Genomic DNA, 13,442 nt, shown 5'->3' with positions numbered 1-13,442 from the left:
CTTCTTTTCAGACGCCTCGGAGGATTACCAGGGATTGTTAAGAATGAAAGATTAAGAATTAATGGGTGAGGATGGTTAAGGAGTTTGGAATGAAAAGACGCATATCTGTTTTGGGCCAAATATGCAACGAATGGCATGTTAAGGTCTTTGTGAATGAGTTTATTTGTAACGTAATAAGGAGCATCTAGGATTTTACGTAGGATTTTGGATTGTAAGGATTGGATGCGGGAAGAATTTGATGGTTTGGTGGAGCCCCAGAGCTCAATTCCATATGTCCAAATTGGTCTGATTATCGTAGTGTTTTTTTGTTTTTTTTAAATACATCTTTAAAATACGGGAAGAGTCTCTCCTAATACAATCATTATTCCTACACTCTTTATTTTTTGAAAATTAAAATATTAATCAGTTATTGGAAAGAATATATTTATAATTTATTGATAAGTAATCAATGGTACGAGACCATAATATATGATTGATTATGCCCTAGTAGTACATCAGACCATCATAATATTGTATTTATAAGCTACAAAATATGTAATAACAGCAATTTTTACAGAAATTTGTATAAAAATAAATCATTTAGAATTAAATCTTAAACAATTTTTATTTTTACACAAATGAAGCTAACTACGATATGAAATTTAAATGTTAATATAAATAAGTAAATTAAACATTTTAATCTGAACTGCTAGAACCAGTTTTTGGAACAACAATAGTACAAGGAGGTGATTTTATTCAAAATCACGCCCAACCGCCTGATTTTTCCCTAACTAAGCATACCCACTTTAGAGAAATTGAGTGATCTCAAAGATAATCATGGGTACAGTAACAAAATAAATAATTATCTGCCACAGTCAAATTTGAAGTGTCCAACACACCAAGCTACCCCGCTCCTAATTTGGTCATTAGGCTTGTGAATTTAATTTTATAAAATATATTAATTAAATTCTTCACCGTTAAAGCCAGGAAAGTCAACTTTAAAAGAAAATTCTTATTATACATATAATAATAAATAATAAAATAAAATAAATCTAGTTGATCCTCCTAATAATAACGTAGTAGATATTGTTTTCGAGTAAAATTGAAATGATTATTTTAGTTTTAAAAGTAACTTTTCGTTTTTGCAGTTTCTGGCTTCTTTACTACCAGAAGGTCATACATGAATTTAAAAAAAAAAAATTATATGAATTATTAATTATCTACATACATATATTAAAACTTCTTTCCTATATGTAGAGTACGTCAATTATAATTAGCATCATAATGTAAAATTAGGTTTTGAAACTAATATTAACAATTGGAGATTGCTAACTAATATACCTCGAGTGAGAGGGGGGGTTAATAATGAGATTTGCAATAACGTGAACATTTCGATCAGTATCTCGATTAATCCGCATGTAGATAGCACATCCGCCGTTATTAGCAACGAAGATTACACTGGAATTCAATATGGTCTTATATGCAACACTAATGCGTACTTATGACCAATGCAATACTGTAACAGTGTTTCATACAACCAAGGATTCCTGGTTGGTTAACATAAATTACTTATATGTTTTAGAAGCACTAATTCTAAAAAGAAAACAACCTTAAAAATTCCATCCGGGTATAAAGGATTTTTTTTTTAATAAAGTTTTATTTTAACTGCGACACGTAATTCATAATTTGGCCTAATACATTTTAAAGGTAAATTGGAATTATTATTTTAATTTAACTTAATAGAAAATTGCTCTGAGATACTTAAAAGGTTTCTTCAACATAAAAAGATTTGCTTAAAAAAAAAAAAGATTGGCTAGCTAATCTATAGGATAATTAGAGATCGAAATTTTTCTTTTTCCGGTACGAAAGATCTCTGATCTAACTCGGTGTGTTGACAAAATTACTGTCCCGGTAATAGAAATTACAAATCAAGTGGAAGAACAATTTAAAATTTCCCTTTACCTCTCTGCCGATCGCTAGGGCCGAGAGGCGAAGGACAATCTTGAAATTTTCTTAACATAGACATTTTGCATAATGATATTTTTGTATTTTTGGTTCAGCAAATGCGTGTTTAAGTATTCTATAAAAAATAAGGGTTGTTCTTTGCTCACGAATTCGCACTTGAAGAATTTATTCAAGAAATCTTAACAGAGTTAAACCGGACTTGATGAGACAATAGACGAGCATTGCGCACTATTTCTGTTTACTTATTCCCTGAAATATTTGTATGAAAATTATTTTCTGAACTGATAGATTTTTACAACACCGATTTCTGTCATAGGAAAAAAAATCAATTTTCTGAAAGGATGAAATAACTTCGATTTTGTAAATTAACGATTTACAAGCAAATAGATTGCACACCATTTAGGAATCATTTCTACCAATTAGAAATAATTATTAACCAGGTGGCAAGGAATTCGAGAGGTGGGAACCATTGGTTGAGGTACACCACCATACGGCGAACCTTTGGTTACGGTACGCCACCAAACAGAGAACCTTTAGTTGTGATAGGCCACTATACAGCGAACCTTCAACTTTTAGTTGTAGTACGCCTCAATATAGGAAACCCTTGTTTGCGGCACGCGTTATAAAAAAGTTTGGCACCCCTTTATTAGATACCTATGTTTTTTTCTTTTTGTTAAACAAAATCTGTTTTTAAAATTATTTCCAAATGCGATAAAAATATGAATATAATTACGTATTACACAAAGTCAATTAAGCTGTGATACTTAATAACCTAAAGAAAACAAAACAACAATATAATTATATCATATTATGATAATAAGAAATCAACGCATCATTCTAAAGATATCTCGTCTAAAACATCGTTTGGTAGGATACTTATGTACCTTGAATGCAGCATTAATTTTAATTTTTTGATTTTTAACGGCATAAAGTCTTTTTTTTTTAAGAACCAATAGTTAATACAACTTAAGCGACGATAATTATAATACGTAAATAACAGTCAACAGAACCAATGGGTAAGGAACCAATTATGTTTAGTAAATTAACAACGAAAACAAAATACATCTTAAAACATTACTGCTAAACAGGGTAGTATTCTAGTATTCACACCCCTTCAAAGGCTGATAATTTAGTAACCCTAACCAGGTGATAGATAGTTTTACACTTTCATTTTTACGATTTATAATTTGAACTAGTGAATGGTATACATTTTTATTTTAATATTGAAAATAGTGATTTCTCTGTAGCTTTTAGCAAGGAAACAAGATTCAGTTTGATTGCTAATATTTTAATAATTATTTCTATTACTAACGGCTTTTAAAAAACCTTAAAATTATGTATAACTAAAATTAACATAATTAAGAAATTACTCACCAACACATATAAGTACGAGTGCGGGGTCGAGAGCAACGTGGGACAGCTTCCCGAGGTTGCTGAAGGTGTACTTTTCAGACCAGGCCCAAACTCCGACTGCAAGGATGCACAGACCAAGCATCTGAAAATATACAGGCATTGTTAAATTTTGAAATACAGGCATTGTTTAATTTTTAGAATATAGTTTGTAGCAAGAACACTAGAAATTAAGAAGGATATAGTAGTTGATCCAGAAATAATAATCATATAGATATATATATTTATATTTAATTTTTGTTGAACAGATACGATCCTTGGGCTGCAACTGGACAAACGACTAACCTGGAATCCTCACACAAGATTGAAGACAGGAAACTACACATCGATTCTGACTATTACAGCACTTACTAGACAAACGGTCTTAACTTTCAATCTACTACAAAAGACTGATCTACATGACTGTAATAAGATAATTTGGACATACGGAGTTGAGCTTTGGGGCTCCACTAAACCTTCGAATTCCTCTCGTATCCAATCCTTAAAATCCAAAATTCTTCGCAAAATCCTCAATGCTCCTTACTTTTTCACAAATAAAGACCATAAAGTTCCATATGTAAGTAATCTAGCCCAAACAAGATACCATTCCTTCCATAATAAACTCCCAAACCCACTTGTATCAAATCTTGCTTCCTCTTCCATTTCTGACAATTCTCCGAGGCGCCCGAAAAGAAGATGGCCACGATACCTGCTAATGTACTAACGTCATTAAAATGCCACCAATGGATAGTTTCTCTAGACCCTTACATAACTCCATCATAGACTAAATTCAATTTTTTTAGATGTATGCATATAAATGTACAGTTGTAAATTTCAATAAAGCTATTAAAAAAAAAAAAATAATTTTATGTGATTTCTTTTGATTGATTTTAAGTTATATCTTATCACTGATATATCTTGTTAGGATGCTAGCTAGGTTAAGTATTTTTTACTTATTATTGTTTTCAATATTATTTGAGAAAGTATTAGTATATTTTATATAAAAAATTTGGTACGGTACGCGCATTGGAAAACTTTCACTTACAAACCTACTAACGTCCTCAGGTCTTGTGTGGACTTTAACTCGAGTTAAAGTTTAGAACGATATTTATTAAAATATATATAAATTATTTATTTAAATATATTAAAACGATATTTTTGTGTTTTTCGAAAAAAAACAAAAACAACTTAAGTTTATTACTAAGAAAATTACGAACAAACATTTTTTATTTTTCTATTGCTATAAAAATTCATATTTTCGGGTTTCTCAAGGTGGTAATAACAAATATAGATTTTACATTTTAAAGAATAAAAGTTTAAGAAAAGGTATGAAATCCATCATGCAATCAGGAATGATTGATTGGTCTAGGTTTTACCTGTTATATTCGGATGTATTTATTTTTTGGTTAAATTATGGAAGTCTAAAAATTGAAATGGGAAAGGATCAGAACAGACGATAGCTGGTCGAAAAGCATTGCCGGTAGACTGTGATAGACCATGTGAGAAATTACCAGTAAGTAAGAACAAACTGGATGAAAGTGGCAAAAGATGGAGGATATTATTAAGGAGCATTAAGGTCTTTATGGATGCTTTTATTTGCGTTTGACATATTTATGGCTCTTATTATGATTCTGAACCGTTCAAAAAAATAACAGTAAAAAATTACTGGATATTTACAAGTAGGGTCTCTACTTGAATTCTTTTTATTGAAGAAAAACAGTTTTTACAGTAAGAAACCCTTTCTGTCTCAGTAAGAAAAACCGTACAAACAATAACAATGCTGCCATGACATTAGCAACCGGCGCCCAAGTTCCGACATTAATCCTTCAGTGGAGAACTTTTACAGGCAGTAGTGAGGGCTCCCAGTTGCCCCACAACTCCTTTTAGCATCGATCACCTTCTCCTATTATTCTTAGGGCTAACCAGGACCATTTTCTCCTCTCTAGCCCTCAGGGGATTTTAGAACTTGGTGTAGTTGTGTATGACCGATCGACGTGGAAAACATCCCTTTCTTTCTTCACCTGTCTTAATTTATTGAATTAAGCCTTCTATATAAATTATATCTTGTCTGAAACCGAAAAGAAAATCATTCCACCTGAACAAGCAATTATTAATAAATTCTGAAATGATAGGATTGGAAAGTCTAGTTGGGATAAGAAATGAATGAAACACAATCCACAATCTAACATAAAATAAATATAATTAAATAATAAATAATTATGGCTTAGTGAAAATCCGGAGGTTCAATGCCGATACTACCAATCGCTGTCTACAAGCATCTGTCCAATGATGGCAGTTCAAACCCAAATTCAAGAGATTGTCACTATCCTCCCACCAACATTTCGGTCTACCCTTAAAACAAGGCGTTTAGCCATCGGTTCACTGTTTACTAACATTTTAGGTTTATTAATGATTTTATTACTGGATAGGTCTTTTTTTTTTTTTTTTTCGGCCAAGACTCCCATTGGAGTCCTATAATGTCAAACCATGGTTGGGGATCAAAGTACATCACCGCCACTCAATGAAAAAAGTCAACGTCCCAGGCCGGATTCGAACCGGCACCGCCAATAAACATCAAATTGGTAAGACTTTCTTAACCACTGAGCTATGGGCGGCCCTTAGATAGGTCTTGGTAACGAACATAAAAATACATTATAGAATCCAATTTCGGGATAAATATTTAACGTCTCTAATAGACATTCTACTTAAAACATACTTTCGATACCACATGACGCTGACTACCACATAATTAGCTTTTGAAACAAAATGTAATAGAATAATATCTTCTTTATTTCTTTATAATCTCCCTTACATAGAATTTAAATGAGACAGGAGCAGGAATATCAGGAAATGGATATAAAATATTAACAATAGAGTAAAATAATTGCTAAAATCTTAGACGTAGTATATATCAACATTTAATGATAAACGATCAAACCATTCAAGTATAGGATAATGCCTACTACCTTGGACTACTGACACCAAACAAAACACCTACAGCTAAGAAGTCTATAAGGACTTTAGACCAGACAGCTTGACAAACGATCTAAGCTTTCACTATCGACCTACAAGTGATCATTAGCAGCTGTAAATTGGAGCAGCCGAGAGGATAAAAATTAAGAAAATATAATGTGTTTAAAGAATCTAACAAGATGAGGAACCCATGCGTAACGTAAATTTTGTTGAAAACTTTGAAACCGAATCTAGACCTCTAAGTATTGAAGAGATACCAATGTGCCCCAAGAAACCAGGAAGAAAAAAAAAATTAGCATGAGTTATAAAACCTTGTATTTTGTCTCTCTGGTCTTGATAAGGTTGGGGAGATGAGATCATTACCAATATTTTAATACAGCCAAACAGAGAAGAAAAAAAATACATTAATTTTATAATCGTCCAAGATAACTATTATAAACACAGGCTGGAAGAGTGGATGGGACTTAATGATAATTCATAAATAAGAGGTGTTCATGGGAAAAGAAGTGAGGTTAATAGGGGGAAAGAGAGTGAGAAGAAGTCATTAAATAATTATTTATAAATGTTGTTGAGTGTTTGTATAAATATTCATAAAACGAGGATTTTTACATAATCATTTATTTGTCAAATCTAAAGCCGCTAATTTCATATGTCTGAAAAGCGATTTCATAATTAATTGAGCATAAATGTACCGATATTTATTTTAACTTATGTCAATTTTTAACTTCTGTTAACTGTAAAAAAAAAGTCTGCCCAAGTACACAAGTCAGTATAGATTCCTCACCACTACAACTTGGATTATTAGATACATACTTATATATATTGAGAGGATAATCAATAAATTGTATGTATTTTGTTTATTTCTAAGCCCCATGGGTGTGCGTTGGTATCGGAAGGTGAAGGGAAGAGGAGGGAATAGATATCTCTTTTCTGTATTTGTAATGAATAAATAAATAAAATATAATTTATTAGTACTTATAAATTTTATTGTTTTTTTTTTCAAAATAATCTGATCAGTCGTAGTAAAGGACTACAACTAAAGCTAAAAATAAAGGATAGAATTTAAAGAAATTTATAATAAAACCAGGACTAATCAACTACTTTCCTCAAAATTCCGGATAGTCCATTTTAGAAACATAGTTGTACAAAGAAAAATACGTTTAAGCTTACGTAGAAGAAAGTAGAAAAATTTTTTTCTTACTGTTAAAACGTAAAATGCAAATGAAAATTTCCGATTCTGAGGGCATGATTTTTTTTTTCATTTCCTGTATTTATAAATATATATTATATTTATATGCATTTATAAATTTGAAATATCTAATAATTACATGTTATAAAAAAATAATTAGAAATTACATAAATCTGTAATTAAGACACGACTGTTAATTATCAGGAACTAATAATATAAATAAATTTTCTTTTCATATTTTAATAATAAAACACCGACCACGTAATATTTTTGTAATTTGTAAATAAACATTTCCATCTTCCTGAATGATGAAAAGATGTTTCAGAAGTCAAGAAGAAGAAATGGTCCTTCTTACACTAGTATCCTTAACAATACCCTGTTTTGACACTGAAGAACTTTAAAGGAATATATTTATAAGGATAATTAATCGAACGTTGGAATAAGGTTTTCTGGACTTTAATTAGAAAAATATTTTATACAAAGCCAAATCAGACATCTAAACACTGAACAAAAATTTATAGCAATGAAAGAGTCATGATTATGTCTAGTTAGTAACCGTTGGGCTCGTTGATTCACAGGAGTTGAATTACGATACCAGGATGATGAAGAGGCCCTGGGACATTGATAAATCCCAAGTCTGGAGTCACTCGACTCCAACAGCAAATTGGAAAGGAAAGTTAATACCTACTCCTTCCAAGGACCCAATAACTCTGTTTGCAAGAGGATATTCACTCACTAAAGAATTGTAAGGGGTATTATATACGGTAGCAGTTTAAAAGAAGAATCTATGAGTGATAACAGAATACCTATAATACAAAGCAAAAAAACGAGTATTCTCTACATTTTTAAAATTATATTTCAGTTAAGTAACTGTACAATTATGAAATTATATTTTTAAATTAAATTAATTATGAAACTATTATATTTAAATAACTCCTTCACAGTTGAAAAAAGTTTTATTGTTAACAATGGAAATTTCAGAGTTAATAATTACAAAATATAAAAAACTGTGTTTATGTTTTTATTTACATAACGATGAGAAGATGACCGTGGATAATATATATAAAGAGAAATCAAATTTTTTCTATTCACTTCTTTTGTCCAACTGGACTTAATTTAATATTTTGTTTCTTTACTCTAGAATTATCCTTACATGTTTCATTAGTTATATATATTTTCTTTTTTCTATTTTTTTATCTTTCCATAACTTTAATTTTTCAATTAAAATATTCATTTTTATTTTCATCACATAACTTCATATTTTTATTTCCTTAATTATGTTATTTTACCTACTTATTCAATTACCTATTTATACATTTTATTTTCTACTTAATTAATTTTCATTCTGTTATTTACTTTAATCATTCAGTATATATTTCCTCTTTTTATTTTATTAATTTTTTGTATTCATTGGCTGTTATCTTGTTCTCTGTTCTTAGCCCTGATGAAGGCTAGAAATTCTGGCCGAAACGTTGGCACTATTAAATACGTTCTTCCAACTTATTTGTGTTATTTTCTGACCGCAACCATTATCATCTTCACTTCATATTTATTATTTCATTTAATTATTATTTCATTGCGTTGTTACTAACTCCAAGGACCCGATTTCGAATGCGGCTGGGCAGAAAATTGTTTTCTGTTACACTGAAGCCGTGAGTCAACTACTGTGGGTTCTGGAGCCCTCCTGGGGTCACCCAGCCTCTTAAATTGGATACCCTTAATTGGGTAAAAATTTGGCGGTCGAGCATGATTCTGACCAAATCACCTCCTAACAAAACCGTTGGTCTAGTAACTGTACCTTTTCATTAACTACTTAACCCCTGACCCTCCATTGGTTGCAGCGGTACAGATTTTTATTTTAATTATCATTTGAGGCGTTTAGAATAAAAATTATTATGTTCACTTTTAATGAAAAATAATTTTATCGAAAAAAAGTGAACTTTAATAGTCCTATTTCTAACAAAAATTAGATCAAAACCGATTAAATACCAACAAAAATTAAATATACAGGTCGTTTGTTAGCATAAATTTAAAAAGACAGTACAGTTGAGAGCATTAGAGCTCCTCGACTAATATTATATTTTTTTCTTTTACTATGTTTTTTTTCTTTAAAAACAGATATAAAGTTTCTTTCTCTTATTTCTTATTATATCAATGTTTGAAAACCCCAAAAAGAAATGGTGGATATAGAAGACAAAAATTGAGAAGCTCAAAGGAACTTCTCTCCTATCACCAACTTATTTCACAAACACGTTTTCAACCCTCTGAGTACATTTCGTTGGTTATTCGTTATGAAACGGATATATAATGCATCCCACCCCTCTATGATGTCCTTCGAAATATAGCAGTTATTTAGGGGAAAATACGGCAAAAATACGTTTAATTTAAGAGAATTACGCTTGAATGGAACAGTGATTTCTCTTTTAGGGAATTGTTTAACTATAATAATAATAAAAAAATTACCCATGTTTAAGCTCATGGTATAAAAAAAAAAAAGTTGTTCATAGGAACGTAAACGAAAATGTTAAGCTAAGTGCCTATAAGAAATTGGATGAATGTAATATGTAAATTGAATGTTAAACCATTTTGGTAAGCGAACTCAGTCAGAAGTTTGAAAAAATAAATAAATGATAAGTTTTTTTAGATTTATTAATACTAATAAATGAATTTACTCTCGTTCACAACATATTTACAGAGAGATATAAACAACTAAATGAAGAAAAATAATAAATATTATGTTGGAAGAGGTCTATGGTCCAACAGTTTCAGAGCGGTATTCTGCGACATACTTCGCTTCAAAGAGCACAGACGGACCACATACGACATTCGAACTAGCGTGACAGAATTTATATCGAGGGGACTCATCAAATTTTTTTAAAGCCTTTAGTATTGTTGGAACCCACTATTTAGGACGCCGGCAGGACGGCCACAAAGGTGGCAGACACACACAAACAGACTCAGACTCGAGTAGTACAAGTATATAAATTTTTGAATCAACATATCTCGTGAGCCCCATCACCAACAGACAGACACAAAATAGACTACCCCAACCCAAAGAATCAAATTTTCTCAGCCAGCATTACCAGAATGCAGAAAAAGAAGCTACCTTCAATCTATTTTCATCATGACTTCATCCCCACGCACCCATAAGGCTTAGAAGCAAAAACAATTTAGTCATGAAAACTCGGTAGAGAGTAAATAAAAAAAAAAAAACTACTTTAACAAAACTCAATAAGTCCAACACAAATTGATATTGATCCAGCGCAAAATAATTTTATTAATTGTAAGCATGCAGTGAAGTAGTAAATAAACAACTTTAAGTGCACTATATTAATCCTAATGAAGATGCTATTTATAACTGTGTATATAAAACTTCCAAAGACCACCAATACTTTTTTCCTCTTAATTTCTTTTAAGAATTTTGGCCCACGAGATTCATTACACTTAATATATTTATTTTATAATAGCTAAAGTAGGTGAAAACCAATGTATTAAAAAATACATTATTTTTGCACCCATATATAAACTGTTGAAATCATGAGTAAAAATTAACTTTAAATATAAATCAATATTCTTGGGAATATATGATTCACGCGCATGTTGGTACGGTTAATATAACATTCTTAAGTAAAAAATGATTTAAGTTTTAATTTATTTATATTTATATATTTGTTATAATTTATTTTTATTATTATAAATTTCTTTACAATTTGCGTATAGTATCATTATTATTAAATTATAAATGTTTATATTTAGACACAAGAGTAATAACTCTTTATGTTACGATTTTTCACCTTGAAAAAATATCTATTATTGTCTAAATCCAATATGGGGATATATAACTTTATATGCGGTCCACGGAGTTATGATTCATTTCCAAAGTGGTCCCCAAGATCATTTAGATTTCCCACCCCTGTTTTAAGTTTAATTACTCTCCAACTAACTATGGTTGGTTATTCTGAACTTTGATGAACATTTGTCGAGTTCGTTACTTTTAAAATTTGATATACAACGCCTGTTTGGTAGGTATATTATATACATAAACTTTCTTGTAGTACTCTTTTCACATAATAAATTAAATTAGTTTTGATTTCTGAATTTGTTTATTTGTTAAAAAGGTATTATCTGAGGTATTTTTAAAAACATTTTTATGAATTTTTGTTTTTAAATCAAATAGTAAGTCGTCTCCTACGAAGCGTTTCTTTCGACGCGACTAAGTTTACGAGGCGCTGACTATTCTCGTAAGTTCTGTCAAGGAGGCTGTTCAGTTCTATAGTAGTTGTAGTAATCCTTTTGCTCCAATAGGAGCAAAGGACTGTTACGGATTTTCTACACTGATCTTTATCAGATGCCATGTTTTTAACTTCTATCCATTGCCGTCCTGACTGGTTTTTCTCCTTCATCACCTATCTCTTCCAGGTTTTCCTAGATCGTCCTTGCTTCCCAGTATCCAAACAAGGGCATGATTCTCTTTGGCATTGTTAAGCTTCCTTAGAATATGACCAATCCACTTTTATAACCTTTTCTTGATCAGTTTATAGGCTTGAAGTCAGTCCTCTGCCTCAATTCTTTATTAGAAATGATATCAGACAATTGGATTCTATGCATTCGTCTCAAGCATTTATGCACAAATACATGAAGTTTTTCCATATTTTTTTTTGGTAACCAAGTTTTTGATGCATAAATTTGTCTTAAATAGACTCATTTTCGTATCCTGATAGACGCTTTTGTTCTTCCAAACCTTGTAAAACTGGAGGGATTCTCTGTTTGAATCAAGATTTTTTTGGCGGTAAGCAGTTCCGAAACAGTTATAAGATAATAAACAGAAATCGGAAGTCTTACGGACAGGCAAAAAGCTCTGTCCCAGTTAGGGCCTCACTTCGGTAATATCTTCAAAGATATTACTTCTCTTTGGAATCAAGAAAAGAATTAGAAAGAAAAGACCAAGGGAGATATGAAGCAGCAAAAGCAGATGTTGGCTCACTACCAAAACGTTTTTCGTTTTTCTTAAATCTTTCTATAATATACTCAACTGTATAATACTTTCTGATCATTTCTATTAGCCAGATCGACTTGCCGCTCCCATGACGATTTATAATTATATTTATTATATTATATTTATAATAGTTCATGTTTTTTTATCGTTGAGAGAGCAGAAAGAATGTTGTTGTTTTTCACGTTTTTCTATTTCAGGCACTTTTAAAATATTGGTCGATTAAACTATCTTAAAGACCGAGTCCATAATATTAGTCAGAGGATTGAGGAAGTTAAACAGGAGCTATCAACAATATCCTGATTTATAAAAAAAATCGGATGTAAGTGTATCACTGAAATCTAAAGCGTCATAGTTTAGAGAAGGCTACCCACCTCCTACCAACAATAGGTTTCTGATTTATTTGCACTAGTTTGCATATAATCCAACACATCCTGCTCATGAAGGACCCTTGGGGAAGAGAGACAATGCGGGCAGATAGGATCAAGACCTTGCTAGCACAGAGCCGCAATTAGAGGCTGAGGCCAGGCCGCTTGTACTACTGGAACAAGAGATCCTATCAACCAAGTGTTTAACCGATAAGTGTACTTTCATAGCAAAGTACAGTGTTTTAATTTACATTTACTTTTTTTTTTAAGCACCTTCATTTAACAGTTCAAGTTTGAATTATTTTTATTTTTATTATTATCGGTATTCAGTTACATCTAACAATTTTACTAACTTCAGAGGCAAGATCAGAATATCTGAGAATAACTCAACATATGAGGTGTTTAGAATTATGACCCATTGTGTTCATTTTTCAGAATTTTATAGTAGATTTTCAAAATAGCAAGAAAACAACAAACTATTGTTAAATGGCATTTTCAATTGAGTTCTCGGGTGGTCTCAAATTTGTGAGTTTTCAATTTCAATGCATACTTTATATATATACCAGGTCATTCAAAAAGTCCTGTC

At 31.1% G+C, this 13,442-nt stretch overlaps 1 protein-coding gene across 3 annotated transcripts in view; it reads right to left on the bottom strand.

Annotated features, from left to right (window-relative positions):
* The window catches only part of Tsp26A (Tetraspanin 26A), a 199,396-nt gene that overhangs the window by 39,738 nt on the left and 146,216 nt on the right, over positions 1-13,442 (bottom strand). For all 3 annotated transcript variants that reach the window (XM_014436377.2, XM_014436378.2, XM_014436379.2), the window contains exon 2: positions 3,319-3,439. In XM_014436377.2, the coding sequence (XP_014291863.1) occupies positions 3,319-3,439 (121 nt within the window). The remainder of the gene's footprint in view (positions 1-3,318; positions 3,440-13,442) is intronic.

This window comes from Halyomorpha halys, unplaced genomic scaffold (genome assembly GCF_000696795.3).
Source record: "Halyomorpha halys isolate HHAL.00 unplaced genomic scaffold, Hhal_1.1 Scaffold1876.1, whole genome shotgun sequence".
Taxonomy (NCBI): Eukaryota; Metazoa; Arthropoda; class Insecta; order Hemiptera; family Pentatomidae; genus Halyomorpha; species Halyomorpha halys.
Note: the sequence above shows the minus strand (reverse complement) of the source record. Positions and strands in the feature narration are given on the sequence as shown.